Genomic DNA, 22230 nt, shown 5'->3' on the forward strand with positions numbered 1-22230 from the left:
GTGTGAATCTAAAAATATTTTCACTCATCATAGCCATGTAGTAATAACTATAAAATAAAAAAGCAAAAACCCCCAATACAATTCAAATGGAACAAAACAAATGAAGATACTTGTGGCACCTTAAAAACTCCAGACAGAAATCTTTATTTGCATAATTATCATTATAAGGACAACTCAGAGGTCATCACATACTGTGCAAGCTTTGTAGTTCTGAAGCGTTCATCAGGCAAGATGGTAAAAAAGGCTTTTAGAATTTGTAGAGGTCCAGCACAGCTCTTTTGTAAAACATGGAGACCACATTTCATTATTTATCAGTAGGATTGTTACAGTGAAGAAAGATCACATACTGTTTCAGGCCGAGATTTCATTCTCTATGGATATATCATCTGAAATTATCTCCAGCTTTGTCAATATAAAAGCAGTCTAGCTTCTCTCTACTTTGCTTCCACCTAGCAAGAAACCTGTGTTTTGGTCAAGGATGGCACCATTTTCAGTGAACAGCTAGACCTTTTAGCTTCTTCCATTATTTGTACTTCCCAGGAAACACAAGAGAAACCAAGGTATAAATATACACTTCTTTAGTACTTGGGAGCACATAATTTGAAAGGTGGGCAGACCCTTCCCACCTTTCCATCTTGAGCATGTAATCAAACACACGTACAAACCATTCTTTTAACATCAGTCACTCCACACAGGTGCTACTTAACATCTTACCTGATTAAGAGTTCTGAAGAACTATTGTTTGTACAATATTTTATGATCTCTCATTTGGCCTAATAAAGGTATTCTGCTAATACAGATTTTATTATGTTGTTGTATTTTAATGCAAGCGGTAAAAGTAGATTTTTGGCAGATAAATGCCAGCAATTTTCTTTTAATCAACACTTAGATTTTTCATTTTCTTAAAAAACAACTAATTTGTTCTACCACAAATTTGAGACCTAAATTGTATTTTATCCATCTGATGAAGTGGCATACAAATGTCAAATTAAGATAATGCTTAATCAGGGGTACTCTAGTCCACATAAACTTGTGCTATGGTTCATTAGCCTTTAAGGTACCACAAGACTTCATTTTTTTGGAACAAACTAGCCTAGATACTATGCTGGAATTTTTTCAAATGGGAAAAATATTGTATCTGTTATGTTTGAGAAAAATTATGCAAACACTGATGTACTCAAGGTACTTCAGATTGTACACAAACCCATTTTAGGGTGAAATGTATTCAAGATAGTTGTTTTTTATTACTGCTTTCGGGAACTAAAGGAGAATTTCGAATGACAACATTCCAAAGATTGGAGGCAAGTATTGCATCTGTCCTATTTTGTTTTCTGGCTGTCCAAAATCTATAGTTTAAACACTTTAAATACAGTATAATTCTGGATTTGATCTATATAGTCACCTATCAAATTAAGTATTCTTAAGTGTGCATAACCATGTAAAAACCTCTAAAGTTCTAATAGATGTATTTATTTAAGGCTGAACAAAGTTTATCTCAGATTCTTTACTTCTACCTTACCACATTCAATTGACTTCTGATTTTTCTAACATATTTCTGTGAATTATCATTTACAGGTAAATGGTATCCCTGAGGAAAGGAAGCTTACAGAGGCAATTAATTTGTAATTAAATAAAACAACCAAGAACATGTTTTATTTCCTTATCTGCTCCAATGATGCATGAGCTCTGCATGCCTTCAAGCATTAAATATTCCAGTGTCAGATGCTATCATTTCCATATTATGAAATGTAATGTATCTTTTTGTACTTTGGACATTTTCAAGAAATTTGTAAAAGGCTAACTTTTATATTTGTTATATTAAAGTGATATTTAAAATAAACAACACATATTAAACTGTTAGCAGTTTCTTACATGGTTTTGAACAGTATTCCACTACATGAAGAGCAGTTGTACAAAGATGACAAGTATTAGGTCTGGACTATTTTCTGAATGAAAATTAGCAAAAGCATTAAAAGAATACCCTACTGTCCTACTAATGCTTTAGTGTTAGCCTTTTTATTGCCTGAAGTGAAGTACCAAATCCCATTTCTCAGTCAAGGGAAATGAAACCAGGTCCTCTCAAGTTATTCGGTTCCCTAAGTCATAAATCACACCTGTGCTTCTCCTCCCTGGAAATAAGAATACAGTAATTAATTAAATTGCTAACTGTTTGCTGCGGATTCATGACATCCAAAATCAGCTGCCAAAAGAGGCCGCTTCCCTGTACATAATGGTAGGACTGATCCTAATTTTTCAGTCTTATTTTATTGTGTAACGTAGGCTGATACACAATTTACAGAGCAACCTAATGGACCCTGGGACAGCATCTCAGGGCTCATAGGATAAGGCAAATGCTTCCTCTTAGAGATGTGGACATTGCTACAACCTTAGGAAAGGGAATGAAGAGATCAAATTGTACCATGTGTTCTTGTAAAGTCACAATAGTGAATGTGTCAGAACTTGGGGAAGTAGTGAAAATATAAAAGAAGGAACAGGAATTATTCCATCCTCTGTCCACTTTTTCCTGCTGCCACCTGGCTCCTGTGAGCAGAGCATAACATTGAAAGCTTCAGTCACAGAATGCTGTTTATTGAGCTGCAGCCCTTTTTGATTGTGCTCCAAAGTCTCTTGAGTTACTGACAATATGCTTGGCCAGAGAAAGAATGGCTGGCTATACAGTATGTATGGAATTTTAATTCTGATGAAGGCATTTATTGGAAGATACAATTGAACAGCACTGACTCCTCTTCTTATGTCATCTTGGTTATGCAGAGAACTAGGGATCGGAGATGCTGTACAAAATTTCTATACATTTGGCTTTGTATCAGAAGCAAGTGTGCTAAACCAGCAGAAAGACTTTTGATGCACAAAGTCTGGCACTCTTTGGTGGCTGAGCATTATTTTCTACTGCCAGTTGTGAAGTCTAATCCCACCATATTACTGCAACACAGTATCATATGCATATCTAAAGCTAGGAGGTGGGGTGTTTCATCAGACTGAATAACATTATTAACAACTTAGACATTAAGTAGATTAACAAAGGAAATGGTTTCATATTTTTAACCGATTTATTTCATGGTGTTTGACCTTTACTTACTGTCCAAAAAGCTAATCTACAAATATATATATTATTAAAAAGCATTATGCAATTCTTTTTTCTTGAACAAAACCCCAAATGAGAGTTAAGTATGGATTCTTACCTTGAATGTGCCTTCTGTAAACTCCATTTATTATTTGCTTAACTGAAAGGAATAAATAACTTTCTTTTGATGTGGAGGAAGCCTAGGGTAGTGTAGAAGTTAACAGAGGTTATCATGACATTCCACAGGCCAGTCCACTCAGATGTTAAAGCTATTCCTTTTTTATACTGATTGTCTTCTTGTTTTCATTAATTGCAATAAACATCCAGTGTAAGTAGAATTTGTTCTACTGAAACAAGCAGTCCTAGACTCTAGATCAGGGGTCTCAAACTCAACTTACCTGGGGGCCGCTGTAAGTAGAGTCTGGGTGAGGCTGGGCCACATCAAGTAATCCACCACCGCAGTGGTGGTGGGCCGCTCATCCAGAGGCCGGCCTGGGTGCCGCCGGTGCTTTGAAGGCCGCAGGGCCCCTCCCCCGTGCCCAGCCCATCCCGACAATTGGCCCGCAGGCCCCGAGTTTGAGACCCCTGCTCTAGATAGTTTGCCCTTCAAACTTAGGGCAGAGCTGAGCTATCAGCTCTTCTGTAATTCACAGCATTTTTTTTGCATACTTACTTTTTCAGTATTTCTTCATTCTCACCAGAGTACAAGGGACACTATCCTATTTGACACTATAGCTAATGAAAATTATGTTGCATTGCTATTTGTGACTTCTAGAACAACATCAAAAGTGTTTGCTGGTGCAAAATGGTGTACACTGTTTAACAGAATATTGCCCCTGCCTAGGATTCTAACAAACGAAGCACTTCAGTATGTTTTTGAAATCTTAAAAAATGGACACACACAAAGTACAAACACATGTTCCTCTACCTAACTGATGCTCTTTCAGTAAAAAAATAACCATCTACAGCACATTTATTTAATGTTTAAATTACTTCATATTTTTTCACATAACTTTAAAAGAAAATATATTTTATCCCACATACAGTAATGGCAAACAAGTGCAATATTTCAAACATAAAAATAATCTTTAACCAAATCTGTACAACTGATAAATAAAATATCTATAATACTTGGTTTATAAACAAAACAAAGACTCCCACCCTTAATAAAAGGTATCTTGCCCCTTAATTTTATGAATGTTATCTGTACATGCAGCCCCTGACTTCCAACCATCACTATACTGCTTCACTAAACTGAAATGAAACAGTAAATCAAACACACCTATACAAAGTACAAATTTCGACACAATTGGAAGTAGACAGTTAACTGAGAAAATATAGAATTTCCACACCATAGTTTGTTAACATACTCAGCAAGGTAGTTCAAGTTAAGCATAAAATTAAAGCAAACAGGGATCCATTATTCTCTTGTGTAATTTCCCCCATGTAATTATACTTCAGTATATGACCTTCCGTGACAGAATTCCAAAGTTTCCACTGTCAAAGTAAAATCCAAAAACCCTTCTTATAAATTAATAGCCATATTGTTTATCATTACAGGTAATTGCACAAATGCATAGAAAACAATACTGTCTATTCTTTTAGCATTCTTCAAGTGCTAAAACCATATGCAACATACCAAGATAGCAAGGACACACACAGCTGATTCCCAAAGTCAGGGCCCAATTGTGTGGGTTCAGGTATTCACCTGTTTTTTAAAGCAGAGGTTTCTTTAGAAAAGTTGCTTCCTTTTCCAGAAAACCTAAAAATGCTTTTTAAAACTCCCATGTATGGGAACCAAAGATTTTTTCTATATAGGGAAAAATACCACTAATGTATGTGCATGTGCACTAATTCCATACAGGTAAACTGTGTGCTGATCCCCAAAAAGAATTTCAAAATGGACCCTACTCAAAAAGCAGCTGAAGGGGCCAGCTTCTAAAAAAGGAAAGAGTGTGAAATTGGGATGTGTACATTAAGACCCGTATATTTCAAACAGATATAATAGGATGTTATCAGTCTTCATAGCCCTAACTACTATTATAACTTACCCTGCACGCACTCAAACAGGGCCAGAATTGCTAATTCAGAAGGACAAAGAATGAGTTCTGGTTAATTTGATACATTTTTAGTTGCACTTCATCTTCAATCTGAACTGCAGTATTTTTCACTTCTGCACAGCATGTTTAATTGGAAAGAGAAAGGTCAGACTGAAAATAAAACTAAACATCAAAGTTTACCTAGGGGCCTAAATATTAACATAATTTACCATTTTAGAATTTAAGGTCACTTTAAAAACCAATCCATCCAACACAGATAATCACACATTCTTCATAGGCTTGCAGACAGTAAAAAACAAAAAACCCATACAGTGACTTGAACATACTGTGTTTGCAACACTTTTAAAACAGTGATTGATACAAGACTTTTGAGGTTCTTTACTGTGGCTAATTGTTCTCCTCTTTTCTTGTGCAGTCTGGTAAATAGTTGTCCTACCAAAGTAATTGTTACACAAACGTCAGATAATGATTGCCAAGTGTCTGACTTTTTCACCAAGCCATACAAATCTCCAGCTCCTATGGAGTTACTTTCGTGACAGAAAGAATAGAGTTCAATTGTATGCTAGCTGCCTCATTACTTGCATCTTCTAAAAAAAGAGCAGCACAACAGGAGATTGGAGAATTATTATAGGAATATCAGGGGACTTTTTTCCAGTGAACTTTAGAGCTTAAAATTGTAATATCTGTAAAGATTGATGAAAAAAACAAGCAACAAAAAATAAGGCTAGTGAAACAATCCATATACATGTCAGATATGAAACTTTTAAAAAAGTAGTGAAAATCGCCTTCACTGAAGTGTTATGCTATACAGTTTATAAGCATGGATAATAAGATTATATGGATGTGGTCATGTCCCCCACCCCAGTAACTGAAGGGTTTCTAGATATGCATTTGCTATATCTAGAGTAGTGATCAGTAAAAATAGATTACTAACTTTTTAAGTTCAGAAACCCTCCAATTACTGTAAGCAAAATCTGATCTCACATTTTCAAGACTGGCTGAAATCTTTAAACCATTTAATATGATGCAATTCAAACAATAAATGGACTGTGAGAATTTAACTATTTTTAAGGGAATTAAAGGGGTCCTGCTATTTTATTTCTTGCAATAAATGCAGCTTCTTGAAAATTATGAATATATTAACTTCAATTATTCTAGTAATTCTTAACCAATGATAATGCCTCAAGGTAAAAGTTGATGCAAGTCTCTAAATGCCTCTGTTGAGCTAACCTCTTAATTTTTGTATTATCTTTAGAAAGATATGTAAACATAAATAATGCTCCAGTAGAAAATTTTTCACATGCACTGGTGTACAAAGCATTTGTTTCTGCTTCCTTTAGTGGGTCATGCAAAACTTTCAACCTTATATATGCTCAGTAGACTTCATACTGGTATCTTTCTTGTGCTGCCAGAAGCACACAACTTTTATTTCTTTGTGTGTGATTCCAGTTTACTAATTTTGGCTCAAACACAAAGTTAGCCTGAAGCTAAACTTCAAGGAATTCTGAAGTTAATGCTTTGATGGTTATTGAACTGATGATAAAAAGAGAAGTCCAGAAAAAAGTCCACCTACACATAGCAACCTTTTCAGTAGCATTGCATTATCTTTTGGAACAACAATCTGTGCCAGATCGTTTGTGATCTGGAAAATTTCATGTGCTACACATACAAATATAAAAGTGCTGACTATAATGTTGAGCATGGGATTTCCTGGAATTAGGACCAAGATCCCCTTGGTATCTGCTGCCAGCCAAATGTGATACTGACAGATGAAGAGCTGAAAAGAAAAGGAATAAAAGTTAGAAAAAAATGGTACCCATCATGACATCTTTTAACATGTGAGCCCTTTCTGAAAACTGCACATTTATCAGTAAAGTATGTTATAACAACATAGTGGTCTGAAAAGTAATGTTCTTCACTATACTACAGAAGAGAAACAAAGAGCTTCCTTCCTCACCTCAAGAAGTATGAGTACACAGATTGTTTATAACTTATGGATTGGACCCAGACATGGTATGACTACAGCTTGTATGACTAAATTTGGATCCAGCCCTATATACCTATCCAACCCAATACCCACCTCCTCCTTGCCCCTCCAAGATTTTAGCATATGCCCACCATTTGCAAACGCTTCAGATAAGAACCGGAAGAAATATAGTCTTCTATACTGTAAAGGTGCTTTTTGAAAGCTTGCAGCATTTACCTTGTTCAATGGACAGTATCCTTAATTGTATGCTCAGCAGCCTTATGCAATGGAAATCCAAATAAAAACTAATGCATAAGGTTTTTATGAAATGCAAGCAACAGAGTGCATGATACCTTGAGGATCTTACTATGATTTTTCAACAATCTTGTTTGCTTCTTTGTGCAAATTTCATAAATTAAAACATGTTAATTTTTTAAGGATGTATGAGATTGCATTTCAGTTCATTAAACATTGGAACATGCCCTGTTTGCATTTTTCAAGCAAACCTCTCACACTCCTGAGCCTATGATATTATAAAATGTGTTTGAAAAATGTGCACTTAAAATGCATATTTTGAAAATATATTTTAAAATGTGCACCTAAATGCACACTGTTCCATTCAACAACAGCTTACATGTGGCAATGGGAATGGAGCAGTCTGAAGTTTCGGTTGGACCCTGAGAACTTTGATGAGTTTGAACCTCCAAAATTCTCCCATCGATACTCATTTTAGATGAAAGCTTCCAGGAAGATGGCAATTTGTTTAATCAGCACTCTTTGAGTGCTCTGTCACTTTATCTTGCCGGGGGTGTTTTAACCTCAAATGCTGGTGGGAGGCAACCCCTCCCACCTCTGAGAGAAGACTTACATGAAAGGTGAACTGATTCAGCTTAGATCAGAAAGCCTGATCAGTTCTGATACCATCAAGATGACAAGATAGGGTAATCAAGGAATTGCTCCCTGATTTTTTTTTTCTTTATCCTTTTTTCCCCAAGTTTTTCTTTCCCTTCTTTCTCCCTTTCCTAAGCCAAGGTAATTTTATAACTCATAGCTCCAGAAACAAAGATATAGGAAATTTCCCTTATATTAAAAATACTCATTTTAGAACATTTATATGTATCATTCAGTGTTAAATGTGTTTCATAATATACTGTATTGACAAACTTGACAGCAATCTTATAAATAAAAATGGACTTTCTATTCAGAAATCACTTGTTTGCTGAGGAAACTTAAAGCCAGACTTTTTACAGAGGGCTGCAGAAGGGAGTCAAAAGGAGAGGCTGCTCATTGCCTTCCTTAATCTGTAATAAGCATGAATTGCAATTTTCCTCCTCTGCTTTACAGGAAAAACAACCGTAAGTCATTTCAAATGACAATATGAAAGTTTGAAGTTTGGTTCATTCATTTTTTTCCATCTGCAATACCAATTCAGAATATGTAAGATTGCACAGAACAGCTGCTAATAAACCAACTAAAGTTTTGTACACATACTAGGATCATGTATCCTAAAATTAAAACAAAATTATGCTACTTGCCTCAAGAGAAATTCTGCCAAACCAGGCAAAAAATGAACTGTATACAGAACGAGCATAGCCAGGTATATTCCTGATAAGGACAAAAGCTAAAATCTGAAAGACAAATCACAGTACGTGCTTAAAGGAGATCTCTTTAATATATCCAATGTATTTCGCACCTATTTCTAAGTACCAAACTTAATGGTTTTCAAACTTAATTTGCATAACTCCAGATGTTGCAGTAAGTAATCAGGAAATTCTGCAACCATATGAATACAGCAGGGAAAGTTGCCTAGTGTTAGTATTTGACACATGGGGTTCCACAGAACTCTATACTATCCCCCATGCTCTTTAATATTTACATGAAACCTGGAAGAGTTCATCAGGAGGTTTGGGCTGAGGTATCCACAGTATGCTGATGACACTCAGAACTATCTATCATTTACATTGGATCTGTGCTGAACCAGTGTCTGCGTTCAATACTTGACTAGATGAGGACCAATAAACTGAAACTCAGTCCAGACGGAAGTGTTGTTGGTTGGGCTGCTGTACTGACAGAATGGAGGGCCATCACTGTGTCCTGGATGGGGTCGCAGCATGGGGGTGCTCCTGGACCCAGGACTATCACTAGAGCCCCAGGTGGTCTCAGTGGCCAGGGACCCCTTCTTTCAGTTGTGGCAAATATACCAACTTTGCCCCTACCTGGATAGAGAAAGCCTTGCCACTGTCACGCATGCACTGGTAACATCCAGACTAGATTACTTCAGTGCAGAAGATGGTCTGTCAAATTCAACTGGTTCAAAATCGGGCAGTGCAGTTAGTAGCGGGTGCCATAACACCAATATTTTACAGACTGCATCAGTTGCCAGTTGTAGCGTGGGCCCAATTTCAAATGCTTGCTTTGACTTACAAAGCCCCAAATGGCTTAGGATCCGGCTTGCTAAAGGACTGTCTGCTCCTATACATATCTACCTGCCCATTAAGATCTGGACGGGAGGTTCTTCTGAAAGAGCCATCCCATAATGAGGTGAAAGGGACAGCAAATAGAAGAAGGGCCTTCTTGGTAGTTGCCCCTCAAGTATGGAGTAGGCTCTCCAGAGAAGTTTACCTGGTGCCAACATTGTTATCATTTCAGCACCAAGTAAAATATTTATCTTGTCTGGGTATTTTAATTGATTTGAGATCTGTTATTTATGATGTTATTTTGTTGTCCTGCTTACTCAGTATACTTATAAATGCTTAGTGTTTTAAAATTGTGGTGATTTCATTATAATTGGCTTCATTTTTGTTGTTTTTAGCATTTGTAATCATAAGTATTATTGTAAACTGCCTAGAGAGTCCTTTTAGACTAGTGGGTGGCATATAAATGTTAAAATTAAATAAATAAATATTACAGCAGGCCACTGGGGGCTCACTGGGCACCAATGATCAATATAATACTTAGCCCCAATATTTTCTTAGTTACACTATAGCACCACATTCCAGCATGACTACAAAATGCGACACATAAGCAGATGAAGGCAGCTAAGATGGAATTCACATAGGTTATAGGAATTCAGTTGACAATACCTCTTACTGTGAACTCTAGGAGAAACTGGGAACCACATTGTTAGATAAATTCTTTACCTACAAGGAATTCTCCTAACAGGGTCAGTGTTCTTCCATCTCAATACAAGGCTGTCACCCATGTTTTGCACTTGGGTGTGGAATTACCCCCTGACAAGTTGATGGCCCAGAGAGGGACTCCAATGGATGGGTAGGTTTCAGTATACGACCAGTATATAAGTATATGACTGTGTGTACCTCAACCACTGAGGAAAAGGAGTATGTTATACAAAACACAGTACATGCACACACACACCCTCATAATCATCGTCGTTGTCGTCATAAGCCTTTTGCTATTCCAGTAGTGCCACAATATTAAAACAAACTTACTTTGAACATTGGATGAGCATGCACACTGGGGCAGGATTTGGTTTTTAAATCAATCATTTATACTCTCCCAGGCCACAAAAAACCCTGTATTTTTAACTCTGCTTTGCTATTATTATCAAAGAACAGATTAGTCAGTTGTTTTGTAAAGCCTACCACTTCATGCCCAATATACCAGAATTGGGGAGAAAGAAAAAAGATTTTAATCCCAGGAAAGGAAAAGAACATAATTACCTGCACAACTGATACAGAGGGATGCATTTCATTGCACTCAGTTTTGTTTTTACAGCTACTTGCCCAGATAGAGTATGTCTGAAACATAAAAACATGTATAAGACAACTATTTTTCTAATACAGAGCAAGCATACTGAAAGGAATGCAGTAGAAATGTCAGCATTACAATTTATACTTTAGTCACTAAGTGCTGCTAGGTCATCTCTCACTTATAGTGACCCTATGAATGAAAGTCTTCTAAAATGTCCTATCCTTGATGGTCCTGCTCAGCAATTGTAAACTCAAGGCTGTGGCTTCCTTTATGAAGACAATCATTCACATACTTGGTCTTCCTTTTCTTCTTCTTCCTTCAAATTTCCCTAGGACGATTGTCTTCTCTAGTGAAATGCATACTTAGGCTGCAAATATCTGAGAAAAAGGCATGCCAAATAGGATTTACATCTGAGTAAACAAGCACAGGATAACAGCTTTAGAGATGTTTTTCTTCTCCACTGAGGTCTTCTGCATGACAATTTCTTCCAGAGTTTCTCTCTCTAAATTACATCATTTTCTCATACCCCTATCCCCTAAAATGAATGAATGTCAATAATCTAACAGCCTGGCTTCTTATGGCATGCCCGGGCTTAACTATTTATTTTCATTAAGAATACCTCTACTCAGAGTATATACTAAGAAGATAATGAAGATATTTTTTAAACATGAAATTGGAGAAACTTACCAAAAAAGAAACTACTGAAATAAATAATAAAACATTGGAAAATTTGTTGGGGAAAAGTGGTTCGCCCCTTCCTTCTGAGAGGACTTGTTGCTTCTGAAATGTTAGATAAATAAAAGCAAACAGCATTCCATGAAAAACAACCTGCAAGAGAAAAGAACTGCTCAGTATACACATCTGTATGCTGTGTTTTTAAAATATTTACATTTTGTATTGTTAAACCATCCCGAGAGTTTGGTCATGGGACTGTCTACAAAAGTTTTAAATAAATAAAATATCTAGTAAAGATGCATTTAACAATGCAATTCATGTAAGACACTTGCACGTAAATGCACATGTCCATGCACAATACCTGAACTTTAAGAACCCCTTTCAGTCTTACAAGGCACAACAGTCTCATTGGGTCAGACACACAATGACTCTCTTTGGATCTGACATGCAACAAACAATGCTAGTAAAGTTGGAAAGGGCCAGAGGGTCCAATTCCCTGCTCAGTACAGGTCTGCAAGCTAAGCCATCTCTCTCTGATGGCTGTCCACTCGCATCCTGAATGCCTCTAGTATACAAGAGCCCAAAACCTTCCTAGGCAATGGATTCCATTGTCATACTGCTCTAACAGTCAGAAAGTTTTTCCTGCTATAGCTGGAATCTGGCTTTCTGTAACTTGAGCTCATTATTCTGTGTCCTGCACTCTGGGATGATCAAGAAGAGATATTGGCCTTCCTCTTTGTGACAGCCTTTCAAGTACTTGTACAGTGCTATCATTATCTCCCCTTAGTCTCCTTAAGTCTAAACATTCCCAGTTCTTTCTCTCTCTCCTCACATGGCTTTGTTTCCACTCCCCAGTTCATCCTCGTTGCCCTTCTCTGAACCCTTTCCAGTCTATCTGTGGTAGCCAGAACTGGATGCAGTACTCCAGGTGAGGCCTGACCAGCACTAAGTAAAGGGAAACTTGTACTATATGTGATTTGGAAGTGATACTGCTATTAATGAAGTCCAAAACAGTATTTGCTTTTTTGCATCCAAACTGCATTGCTCATTATCTACAACAATTCGGCACACATTCCACTTGTGATCTACAACAGTTCCAGGATCTCACTTATAGCATTGTTGAGCTAAGTATCTCCCATCTAGTAAATGCATTTGGTTTAGGTACAGAACTTGGCATTTGTCCCTTTTGAATTGTATTCTGTTGTTTCTAGCCCATCTTTCAAGATCACTTTGAATTGCGTTGCTGTCTTCCAGGGTTTCTTCTATCCCACCCAATTTTGTGCCATCTGAAAATCTGATAAGTGTTCCCTGCACTCCTCCATCCAAATAATTAATAAAAATGTGGGACAAGCACTGGGCTGGAGACTGAACTCTGCAGTTCTGCCCACTGGTTACCTCTCCCTACTTTCTGCCTACAGTAATAGTGTAATTGTGTATTAGTGAGCTATCATCTAATAGGTAGAACACAAACCAAGATTTTAATCACAAATTCTGTTCTTTTTGAAGTGTTGCAGGATACACTTGTCAAATATGGAAAAAACAAAGTACCTGCTTTATGGCTGACTCAAGAACTTCTAAGTTCTTTCTCATCTTTTTGTTTGTTTTCATTGCAAATTCAGATCACAATTTGCTTTAACTTGCACAATCCTGAGAGCCATAACTTATAGAAAGGCCACACATAAATAAAAGCCATAAAAATTCAAAATTAACATTACATACATATCGATCTAACTTCCACCTAAACCACCATTCATAGATGCTCCCATTAAGTTCAAAACATTTGGACAATGGCCAGGTAGAAAAAATCTTCTCAAATATACCCTGTAAGAAGCAAACATGAAAATAGTTTAACAGCCTAGTCACACCAATGGACCATCAGCACAATTATACCATTTCTTACAGCAGACAGATATGTATACTGAAACAAGTTCATAAGATTATTACCCCAGGAGAAGAACATTGCATTGTTCAAACTGCTCTTTTCTGTTAGAAAGCCCAACCATTTTCTAACATACTTTCCTTCACCAGAAAAGTTTAGTACCTGGGTTTTGGCTGCCAAGTCTAACAAGGATAAATAAATAAACTAAAACAATGAAACAATTCTTTCTCCCTAAAACAAAACAATTTGGGATGCAAGCAGAGGCTGATGTGCTTTGTGAAAGCAGTTGTTCTACCTTTGGATGAACTCATACATTGCAACACCCATTTCTAGGGACATCATATATAGATTTACTGCCAAGCTAATAGCATATCTGTCATTTTCCAACAGGCACAGATGTTCCTTTTAAACATAAAGGATGGTTCTTGTGACTGTCCTATCCAAGCACGTTTCCTTTCTTCCTTTCCTTATAACTGCAATGTTTCATCTCTAAATGGTTTTTAAAAGTTAGATAACTGGATTCTATCATTCTCTGTTCCAAAAAATACAAAACAGTGCAAATACAAACCTGAGAGTGTGCTAAAAAATATATACAGATGAACAGGAAAACTAGTTTCAGCAGTAAACCAAAATGCCAGAAGCAATTTCCTGTGGAAACAGCAATAAGAAAAAGCAAAGCTTGATTGGTATTTACAAACCCCTCCCCCCCAAAAAAAACCTGTTATCATTTCAGAAACTGCTCTATCTGTATATTAAATATAATACAAAGGCATCAGTGCATCTTTGTAATTAGCTATTTTTAAAAACTTGTATCTAGCCTAATGTAGGATGAATTTTGTGAACACTTCATTTCTCCTGTTGAACAGCCCACTTCTTCGCAGAGATGGGAAAGTTGGGGATTTACTGTGATGTTCCATTCTGATTTGGTGTACAGGTGACTTCCATGATGGATCCAATCTTTCAACTGCCTAGGACAGCCAAGGAATATGTGACCAGGCTTTTTGCCTTGGTCCTGGCCTTCATATCTCCTTCCATCAAGCTCCTTGCTAGCTGTGTATTTGGACTGATGAGTCATAAATTATAAGTTAAAAAAACAGAAAGTTAGAAAGGAAAAGGGGAAACCCTTCTGTGGCATACTGACACACTACGGGAGAAAATTATATAAATACTAGTATCAACAGTGGTAGAAAATATGCCAAAGGGTGCAGTAAGGATGTCTTCTGAACACTAAAATGAAATGGAAGTTCATGGTAAGTAGCCAATTTTCCATTCACCCAATATGAGGGGGCATCCATCATAGGAAGGTACAAGAGCAACTATTTCCATAAGGTGGGCTCCAAAGCAGGTTTACCCTCTGCCTGTTAGAATACTCTACATCCAAAGGCTGCTTTGACAGAAGCATATTTGTCCATCCTATGATACCTTACAAATGTGTGGTACGGCGATCATATGGCTGTTCTACAGATCTCCTCTAAGCAGGCATTTGTTTAAAGTAAAAAGCCACTTGGACAGTTGTAGCCTTTGTAGAATGTACTACAGTGGGTTTAGGGAGCTTTTTTAACTTCCTAGGCCACAAAAATACATGCCTTGTGCCATCTGGCTAGATTAGGACAGGAACACTTCTGCCCTAAGGCCATTGGATGAAAGGATACAAATAAGGATTTTGATGGATTTTAATGGCCCTTCTCTCATACAGTGTGCAAGACCCACTCAGAGGGGTGAGAAGGATTAGGGCAGAAAAAAGGAAGAACAATTTCTTGCATTCTTTCCATCCCCCCTCAAAGGCCTTTGGTGCCAGTCCACGGATTATCCTTGTTGCCCTCCTCTGAACCCTTTCCGGTTGGTCTACATCCTAAACTGTGGTGCCCAGCACTGGAAGCTATACTCCAGATAAAGTCTAACCAGTGCTGAGTAAAGAGGAACTAGTACTTCACATGATATGGAAGTAATACTTCTATAAATGCAGCTCAATGAAGAGCATTTGCTCTTTTTGCAGCCACATCATATTCTTGATACATATTCAGCTTGTGATCTACAATTCCAAGATCCTTCTATCTTGAAGTATTGTTGAGCCAAGTATTCCACATCTTGTAGCAATGCATTTTGTTTATTTTTCCTAGATGCAAAACTTGGCATTTGTCCCTGCTGAATTTCATTCTGTTGTTTTCAGCCCAGTACTCCAACCTATCAAGATCACCTCAAATCTTATTTCTGTAGTTTTCATTTTCTTCACTACACTTGGAGCTCTTCTAACTAGGCTATGCCATCCTGTGGTGAAAAATGAAAAGCATGAGAAAAAGGACAACCATTTCTAAAGAAGAGAAAGGCCTAATCTAGAAAGACAGAAAAGTATGCTAAGGTAAGAGACAGAACAAGAGCTGAAAGAAAACTGAGGACTTGAAACAGATAGTTGAGAGGAGGTAAGAACAAGCTATTTCCTTCAGGATCAAGATAAAGCAAACAAACAAATCCTGATCTCATGTTTCTTGCTTGAACCAGGAAAACTTAACATGATGGATGTCTCTTTGCACCAGATGGGTATTTAGCATTCCTTTGAGAAAAGGCCACACCTCTCATAAAGGGCAGATCTTGGGGTGGGGGGGGGGGAGGAAGCCCAGCCTACATCACTGCATAGAATAATTGGGTCAGCCCTCACCCTTTTGATGAAACAAATGAAGCCCTTTACTGTGGACAGACTACAATAGGATATTCATTGTGTTGCATATGCCCACCTAGTCACTTGGCACTTACAGACTGCCACAAAATTCTTACTGGGCAATGCTAGAGAACAATGGATGGGGTTTGCACAATCATGCATGGCAAATAAGCCACAGTGGATTTATTTGCACCTCTGTGCACATATGGGTCTCATGGCAGGGGCATTAACATAATTAGTCTTGGAAGTATAGTTTCACATCATGAAACCTGGGCAGGGTAGCTTGTTGCCATGATTATTCCTAAAAAATCCAAGCTTGCCCTTATTTTGTTCTAAGCTTTGTTAGTTGTGCTTTGGGGAAATAAAAGTGTTTTCACAGTTTGTTTACAGATTAATAGTTAGGTTAAGAGTAACTACTGAGAGTATCAAGTACTACAAATTACATTGTTAACACCAACCTAGAAGCTCGATGTAAAATAAAGCAGATAGCTCTTTTAGTAAACTGGCAGTTTTCTGAACAGAAAGATATCATACTTACCATTGGCTTTCTTCTGGACTATCTGAGGCCACAGAGCTAATGTAACATATATTATCATAAACCAGACTGTGACGAGAGGAACAAAGTAGTAGAACTGGTATGACCGATCCATCACTATGCACAACACCACAACCAGGAAGTTTAGCCGAAATAAAACCTGTTAAGAAAGGGAAGCATTTCTTTATTAAACTTAAGGAATGAACCCTGATTTTAGATGCACATTTCTGTATAAACAAATTCAAAAAAGTTAATGTTATTTCATCTGAATTAATTTCATTTCAAGAGAGCATGCATACTTTGAATTATTTTTAAAACAGTATGGCTGCTTAACATTTAGTAAATCAGTCAATTTTCTTTCCCAAACTTAATAAAAACAGTTCAGAGAAGCAAATTTCATATTCTACCACTACTCTTTACAACTGCTCTGTATCTATGTATTAATCTATTTATACTGTAAAATCAAAAACTTATACACATGAACTCAAAACAGCATATAGGTAAAAGGTAAAGGTTTCCCCTTGACGTTAAGTCCAGTCATGTCTGACTCTAGGGGGCGGTGCTCATCTCCGTTCCCTAGTCGAGGGAGCCAGTGTTTGTCTGCAGACAGTCTCCGTGGTCATGTGGCCGGCATGACTATACACCGAAATGCACAGAACGCTGTTACCTTTCCACTGAAGTGGTATCTTTTTATCTACTTGCATTTGCATTTGTTCGAACTGCAAGGTTGGCAGGAGCTGGGATGGAGCAACGGGAACTCATCCCGTTGTGCAGATTTGAACTGGCAACCTTTCGATCAACCAGCCCAGTAGCACAGCAGTTTAAACAACTGTGCCACCTGCATCCCACACATATACCCAAAAGCCTTTACAACCTCTGGTTGTGGTTACTGGGTACCACTCCAGAACAAGCAATTTCCTTCCTGATGAGATTTGGGAAAGTTAGGATGCAGACTTTCCCAAAAATCTTCAGGAAGTCTAGCAAGGGAATTCCTGTTCACTCCAAGAACCTCATCAGATTGCTCTGTACAACTTAAATTCAGCAGAGCAAAGTATGGATTAGTTAAGAACAGGGCAGGCAGAAGGTAGATTTGGCTCTATTAGTAGCTCTTGAGGTGATCTGTAGTAATGCACAAGGGTTTTCCAATTCTTAATGTATTAATAATAGTGACAAACCACCTCTCCCATCCCTCCTAAGTATACTTGGGGAGAAACAGAAGTAGGTGTGTGTGAGAGAGAGAGGAGGAGGTGGGGAGACAGACAGACAGACAGACAGACAGACAGACAGACAGACTTGTAAGCAAACTCCAATTCTGAGAACAAATTTTGGAGATGAGTGAGTTCTCAGAGGTCCCCTTATTGAGCAATTATATGTTTGCTTTCCTGAGCTACTATTTTGTACCTGTCATTTGGATCTCTGAGTTCTAGTCAAAAACAACGTAGATAATACAAGTCTGAGTTCTGCCCACCCCTAAGTTAGAGGAAAATACTGATGTTGAAAGTATGTTGCAGTTCCTGCTGCTGAACAGGACCCTCAATCAGTAACAGGTCAACAGCCTGAAAAGAAACTTAAAACAATGCAAACCAAAATATATAAACCTGGTATGCCAGCTCACTTATTCTTGCTAGGAAGGTAGAAGTGGTATCTAAAAAGAATAGCATACAGTTCAGATAACAGCTTAGCTGTCCATTCTTGCTGCTGGTATATATTACTCCATTATACCAAACAAGTATATTCTATCTTGGGAACACAAATACATTGTCTGTACTGGTGAACAGAGTCAGCTGATGAAGTGTTCTGTGTTTTTGTAGGACCAATAACTTAGGGACAAGAAGTTGGGTAGGAACTGGTCTTGCCAACTTACCTGATACGGTCTGACCTGACTGTTATATGTATCATCCAGAAAAACAGAAGGTACGGCTTTGGCATAACACCATCTTTGAACAGACAGTGGAACTTCATTAGCATGGGATTCTGAGTTCTGGCTACTTGATGCAATGCTTCTGCTCTTTCCAAGCCCATTCCCTTTACTGAAACAGACCACAGGATGGTCTCCAGCTAGACAAGTTAATCTAATCAGCATACCTCCTTGGTACATTGCAAAATGAAACATATTCTTGACATTTGCTAATAGCCTCAAACAATCTAACATTCAGATGTGAAGCATATGTATATAACTGTCTTCAGTACCAGAAGACAGTACCAGAGAAAGGTAACTTCCAAGCAATGTCACTCCTTCCTTTCCAGGTAATTGCCACAACTTCAAGTTCAGTGTCATGTGGGGCTCTTAAATCACCAGCTAAGGTACTAGACCAAGTTCCAAAAAACGAACTTGAGGCTAGGGGTCACAAGCCTGTGGGTTCCAAACCAGAAGTCTCAGAAATTTTGACAGACATCCCAATAGCCTTTAGATTTTTTAACATGGAAAAGATGACATCATTCCACCTTGAAAAAGCACAAGGGAGTCACCTTAAAAGTCAGACCAGGCAGTCAGAGTAGAATGGAAGCTATTCAACACGGAGTGGTCCCCAGTGGCAGCAAGGAAAGAGAGAGTGGCATCTGTGGTAGACAATCATGAACTATTTATGCATGAGTTAACTAATATCTTACCTGGCATACTCTATAAATGCCAAAATCTCCTTTAATCCAGAAGTATGAGAAATGTCCATAGCCTGTTTGGAACAGATATGCAGCAACCAATACACGGATATGCATGTACACCGGCAGAAACTATGAATAAAAATGTATGTTGACTTTTTAAAAAATAAAGTAATTTTAAAAGATTTAAATCCTATCTAATACTATGGAAATTAGATGAACTTTCTCCCTTATTATATTCCAGCTTCATAATACTATCTTATTAAAGGAACTTCAAGGCTCAACTGTCTCCCCACACCACTGAAGCATTCAAACATCAAGCCCCTCAACTCAGTATTTTCTAAGTATCTGTCCCACAGGTGAAAGTGAACAGACACATGTGCATGTAGGCTGTGCATAAGCTCTGTTGGTTGGGACACTACTCCTGTGGCATTTAAGGAGGAATACAATAGGACATCTGACTCTTCCTAAAGCTATAAGAATAATTAAAGCAGCAGCTCTTTCAAAACCAGGCTGGGATGATCACAGGAGGAGGGGGTGCAACTACACCCACATTCAGCTAGTGATGAGAGAAAAGCTCAAGCTGCCTTAGAATCACTACCTCAAATCTCCCTACCTCAAATCCCCCTTCAAGGGGTCTTGTGCCCACCAACCCCAGGGGAGTATTCCAATTTGAAAACTGCAGGACTGAGGGTTAGTGAGCCACCAAAGATGGCATAATTGACACACATGAATTATCTTCTTTATTGTCTTTAAGTAAGTCCAAATCCTCTTCAGTAATTCAAATTTTCACTAGTCTTACTTCATACCGCAGGTAAAACAAGAAAATACATTTTGGAAAAATACATCTTTCAAAATAGAATGTAATCACCCCTGTGTGAAGTTGAACAGAGAAGCTTTATTAGAGTTGTTCAACTTTTGCCTCACTGTTAAATTGCAGGCTATTTCTGTTACAAAAATCATGCTAAAATGGTAACATATACTTACAGTGCTTGCTCCAGAGATATGATAAATCAAAATGACGAGCTGCATCCAGCCTTTCCATTCATCTGTTTGCTCCCTATTTAACACCTTAGTCTGTGCAAAATAAATGAGAGCATTGTTATTCCAACTAATACAAACAGGTATCTACCAAATGAGGAAATCAAAACAACCACTGCTATGAAGCAAATAAGTTTGAAACTACTGTATTCATCATTGTAGTAGCTATTATCCTATGAATAATTTTTATGCATTTTAACTACTAGAAGGCTGTAATCCAGAGAGCAGCACAATGCTCTATTTGTAAACAGAAGTCTTTTGAAAGGTGGAAGCGTAGATTTGATAGAGTGCATAAAGCTACTACTGGGACAAGAAGAAGAAACAAGAAGCCCAGATGCATGCACCTTAGGTGGCTCTTTGGCTCAGGGCCACATACTGTAGAAATGTCATCTAAATCAGGACACAACAACTCACCTATTCCCTATGCACTACATTTTTCTTGATGTGCTGATTTGCCTGCTTACAGTATAATCCTCTGCAAGGTTATTCAGAAGCAACTCCCACTGAATTTAATGGGACTAACTCCCAAGTTAGTATGTATAAGATTATGCCCATAACTACTAGTTGGTCATTTCACTCAAGGCACATTAGAATGTCTAAAAACAATGGTCCCAAAGAGAACAAAACAAAGGACACTGAAAAAATGTCATTTAATGTTTATATTATTTAAAGTCAGTTCAAATATGATCTTTTATTTAAAAGCAAAAAATGTGTTTACCTCTTTAGTATTTTCAGTATAAAATACTCCTAATACCAGGATGTAAATCATTGGTATGAAGAATGATGAGTGAGTGTAAAACTTGTTTTCTTTCATGAAAAGATTTGCTCTGTCACAAAGATAGAAGTAACCCATAATCACACCAAGTTTGCATAAGGATTGCAAGAGTGTCTCTATAGTGGAAACTGCTGGTGTACTGGTGGCAGGTTTCTTCTCTTCTCCACTTTCCATATCAGTGCATGGTTTATTCTTCCGGTGATTGTTACGACGAATGAGAAGGAGAATTAAATATCCAATTATGGATAAAGAAAAAAAGCAAAATGCTAGCTTTTGTATCAAAGTAATGGGAGGCCGAGGTTGGCAGCAGGAACCATCGATTGGCTTCATAATCTTGTTGCAGTGGTTGTTAATGAGAATCATTGCATTCTGTTCATGGAAAAACAAAAGTCCAGATATTGGACTATGGTACCTGAACATGTCAGATCAAAATAGATGTATGGTATCATTTTTCTTTATTCATTTTTAAAAACACATATAATAAAGCACTGCCAATGTTTTTAACATTTTGACTGAACCTTGCCCACATGGGAATCAAGAGACAGCCAAAATAAACGAGAAGTTGGAAAATCCATAATCAGACCCCCATAGTTGTTTGCCCTCTGCCAGCACCACCACTCCTTTTAAATATTAAACCATGTGAGGTTCAGTTCTGAATTTCGCAAACTCTCACCTAGTCTGGGCTTAAGAAGAGAGACAGGTTTGACAAAGACCATGTTTCAGTCTTTCCAATGTAATCCTTTTTTCTTAAGGTTAAACTAGATGAGATCTTGGCAAATCCATAATAAGATCTAATATGGCTTGATTTAAAAAAAAAAACTGTAGAAGATGAACTCAGGGATCTTGTGACCTTTATTTCATTTGGACTTTAGCATTCAGAATGACAGCAACACTGCTGGCAACCACTGCTCACTGCAGAGGACAGCAGAGCTGTATATTCATTCTGGCTTTACTTGGTTTCATCCACCCCTCAAATTCCTTCTATACACATGCATAGCATGCCAATTCTGAAATTATTTAATATTTTCAACTACTACAAAGAAGATGTTTAATAAAACATGGAATTTAAACAGGTGTGTTAAATTTACATCCCCTTGGATATTTTGGCCTACAATATCTACTAGCTTTAGTCAACAAGCCAAGGATAAAGAATGAACTATAGGCCAAGACATTTGGAAGGCCACAAACTGCCTACCCCTGATTTATAGAGTGATTTCTTCCACAAGTATTCAAACAATTTTCCATATATTAG

General features: G+C 37.6%; 2 protein-coding genes across 3 annotated transcripts in view; one reads left to right on the top strand and one right to left on the bottom strand.

Annotated features, from left to right (window-relative positions):
• The window catches only part of SGCE (sarcoglycan epsilon), a 31326-nt gene extending 29466 nt beyond the window's left edge, over positions 1–1860 (top strand). For both annotated transcript variants that reach the window (XM_044428980.1, XM_044428981.1), the window contains one exon: positions 1576–1860. In XM_044428980.1, the coding sequence (XP_044284915.1) occupies positions 1576–1592 (17 nt within the window). In that variant the 3' untranslated portion in view covers positions 1593–1860. The remainder of the gene's footprint in view (positions 1–1575) is intronic.
• A 2177-nt stretch (positions 1861–4037) lies between these two features.
• The window catches only part of CASD1 (CAS1 domain containing 1), a 42670-nt gene continuing 24477 nt past the window's right edge, over positions 4038–22230 (bottom strand). The window contains exons 9-18 of the mRNA XM_044428804.1: positions 20922–21347; positions 20150–20239; positions 19175–19294; positions 16568–16724; positions 13942–14021; positions 13214–13315; positions 11507–11647; positions 10789–10866; positions 8644–8736; positions 4038–6919 (exon numbers count right to left, since the gene is read on the bottom strand). Of these exons, the coding sequence (XP_044284739.1) occupies positions 6668–6919; positions 8644–8736; positions 10789–10866; positions 11507–11647; positions 13214–13315; positions 13942–14021; positions 16568–16724; positions 19175–19294; positions 20150–20239; positions 20922–21347 (1539 nt within the window). The 3' untranslated portion in view covers positions 4038–6667. The remainder of the gene's footprint in view (positions 6920–8643; positions 8737–10788; positions 10867–11506; positions 11648–13213; positions 13316–13941; positions 14022–16567; positions 16725–19174; positions 19295–20149; positions 20240–20921; positions 21348–22230) is intronic.

The sequence above is a fragment of the Varanus komodoensis genome, unplaced genomic scaffold, assembly GCF_004798865.1.
Source record: "Varanus komodoensis strain SLA01 unplaced genomic scaffold, ASM479886v1 scaffold2, whole genome shotgun sequence".
Lineage (NCBI taxonomy): Eukaryota > Metazoa > Chordata > Lepidosauria > Squamata > Varanidae > Varanus > Varanus komodoensis.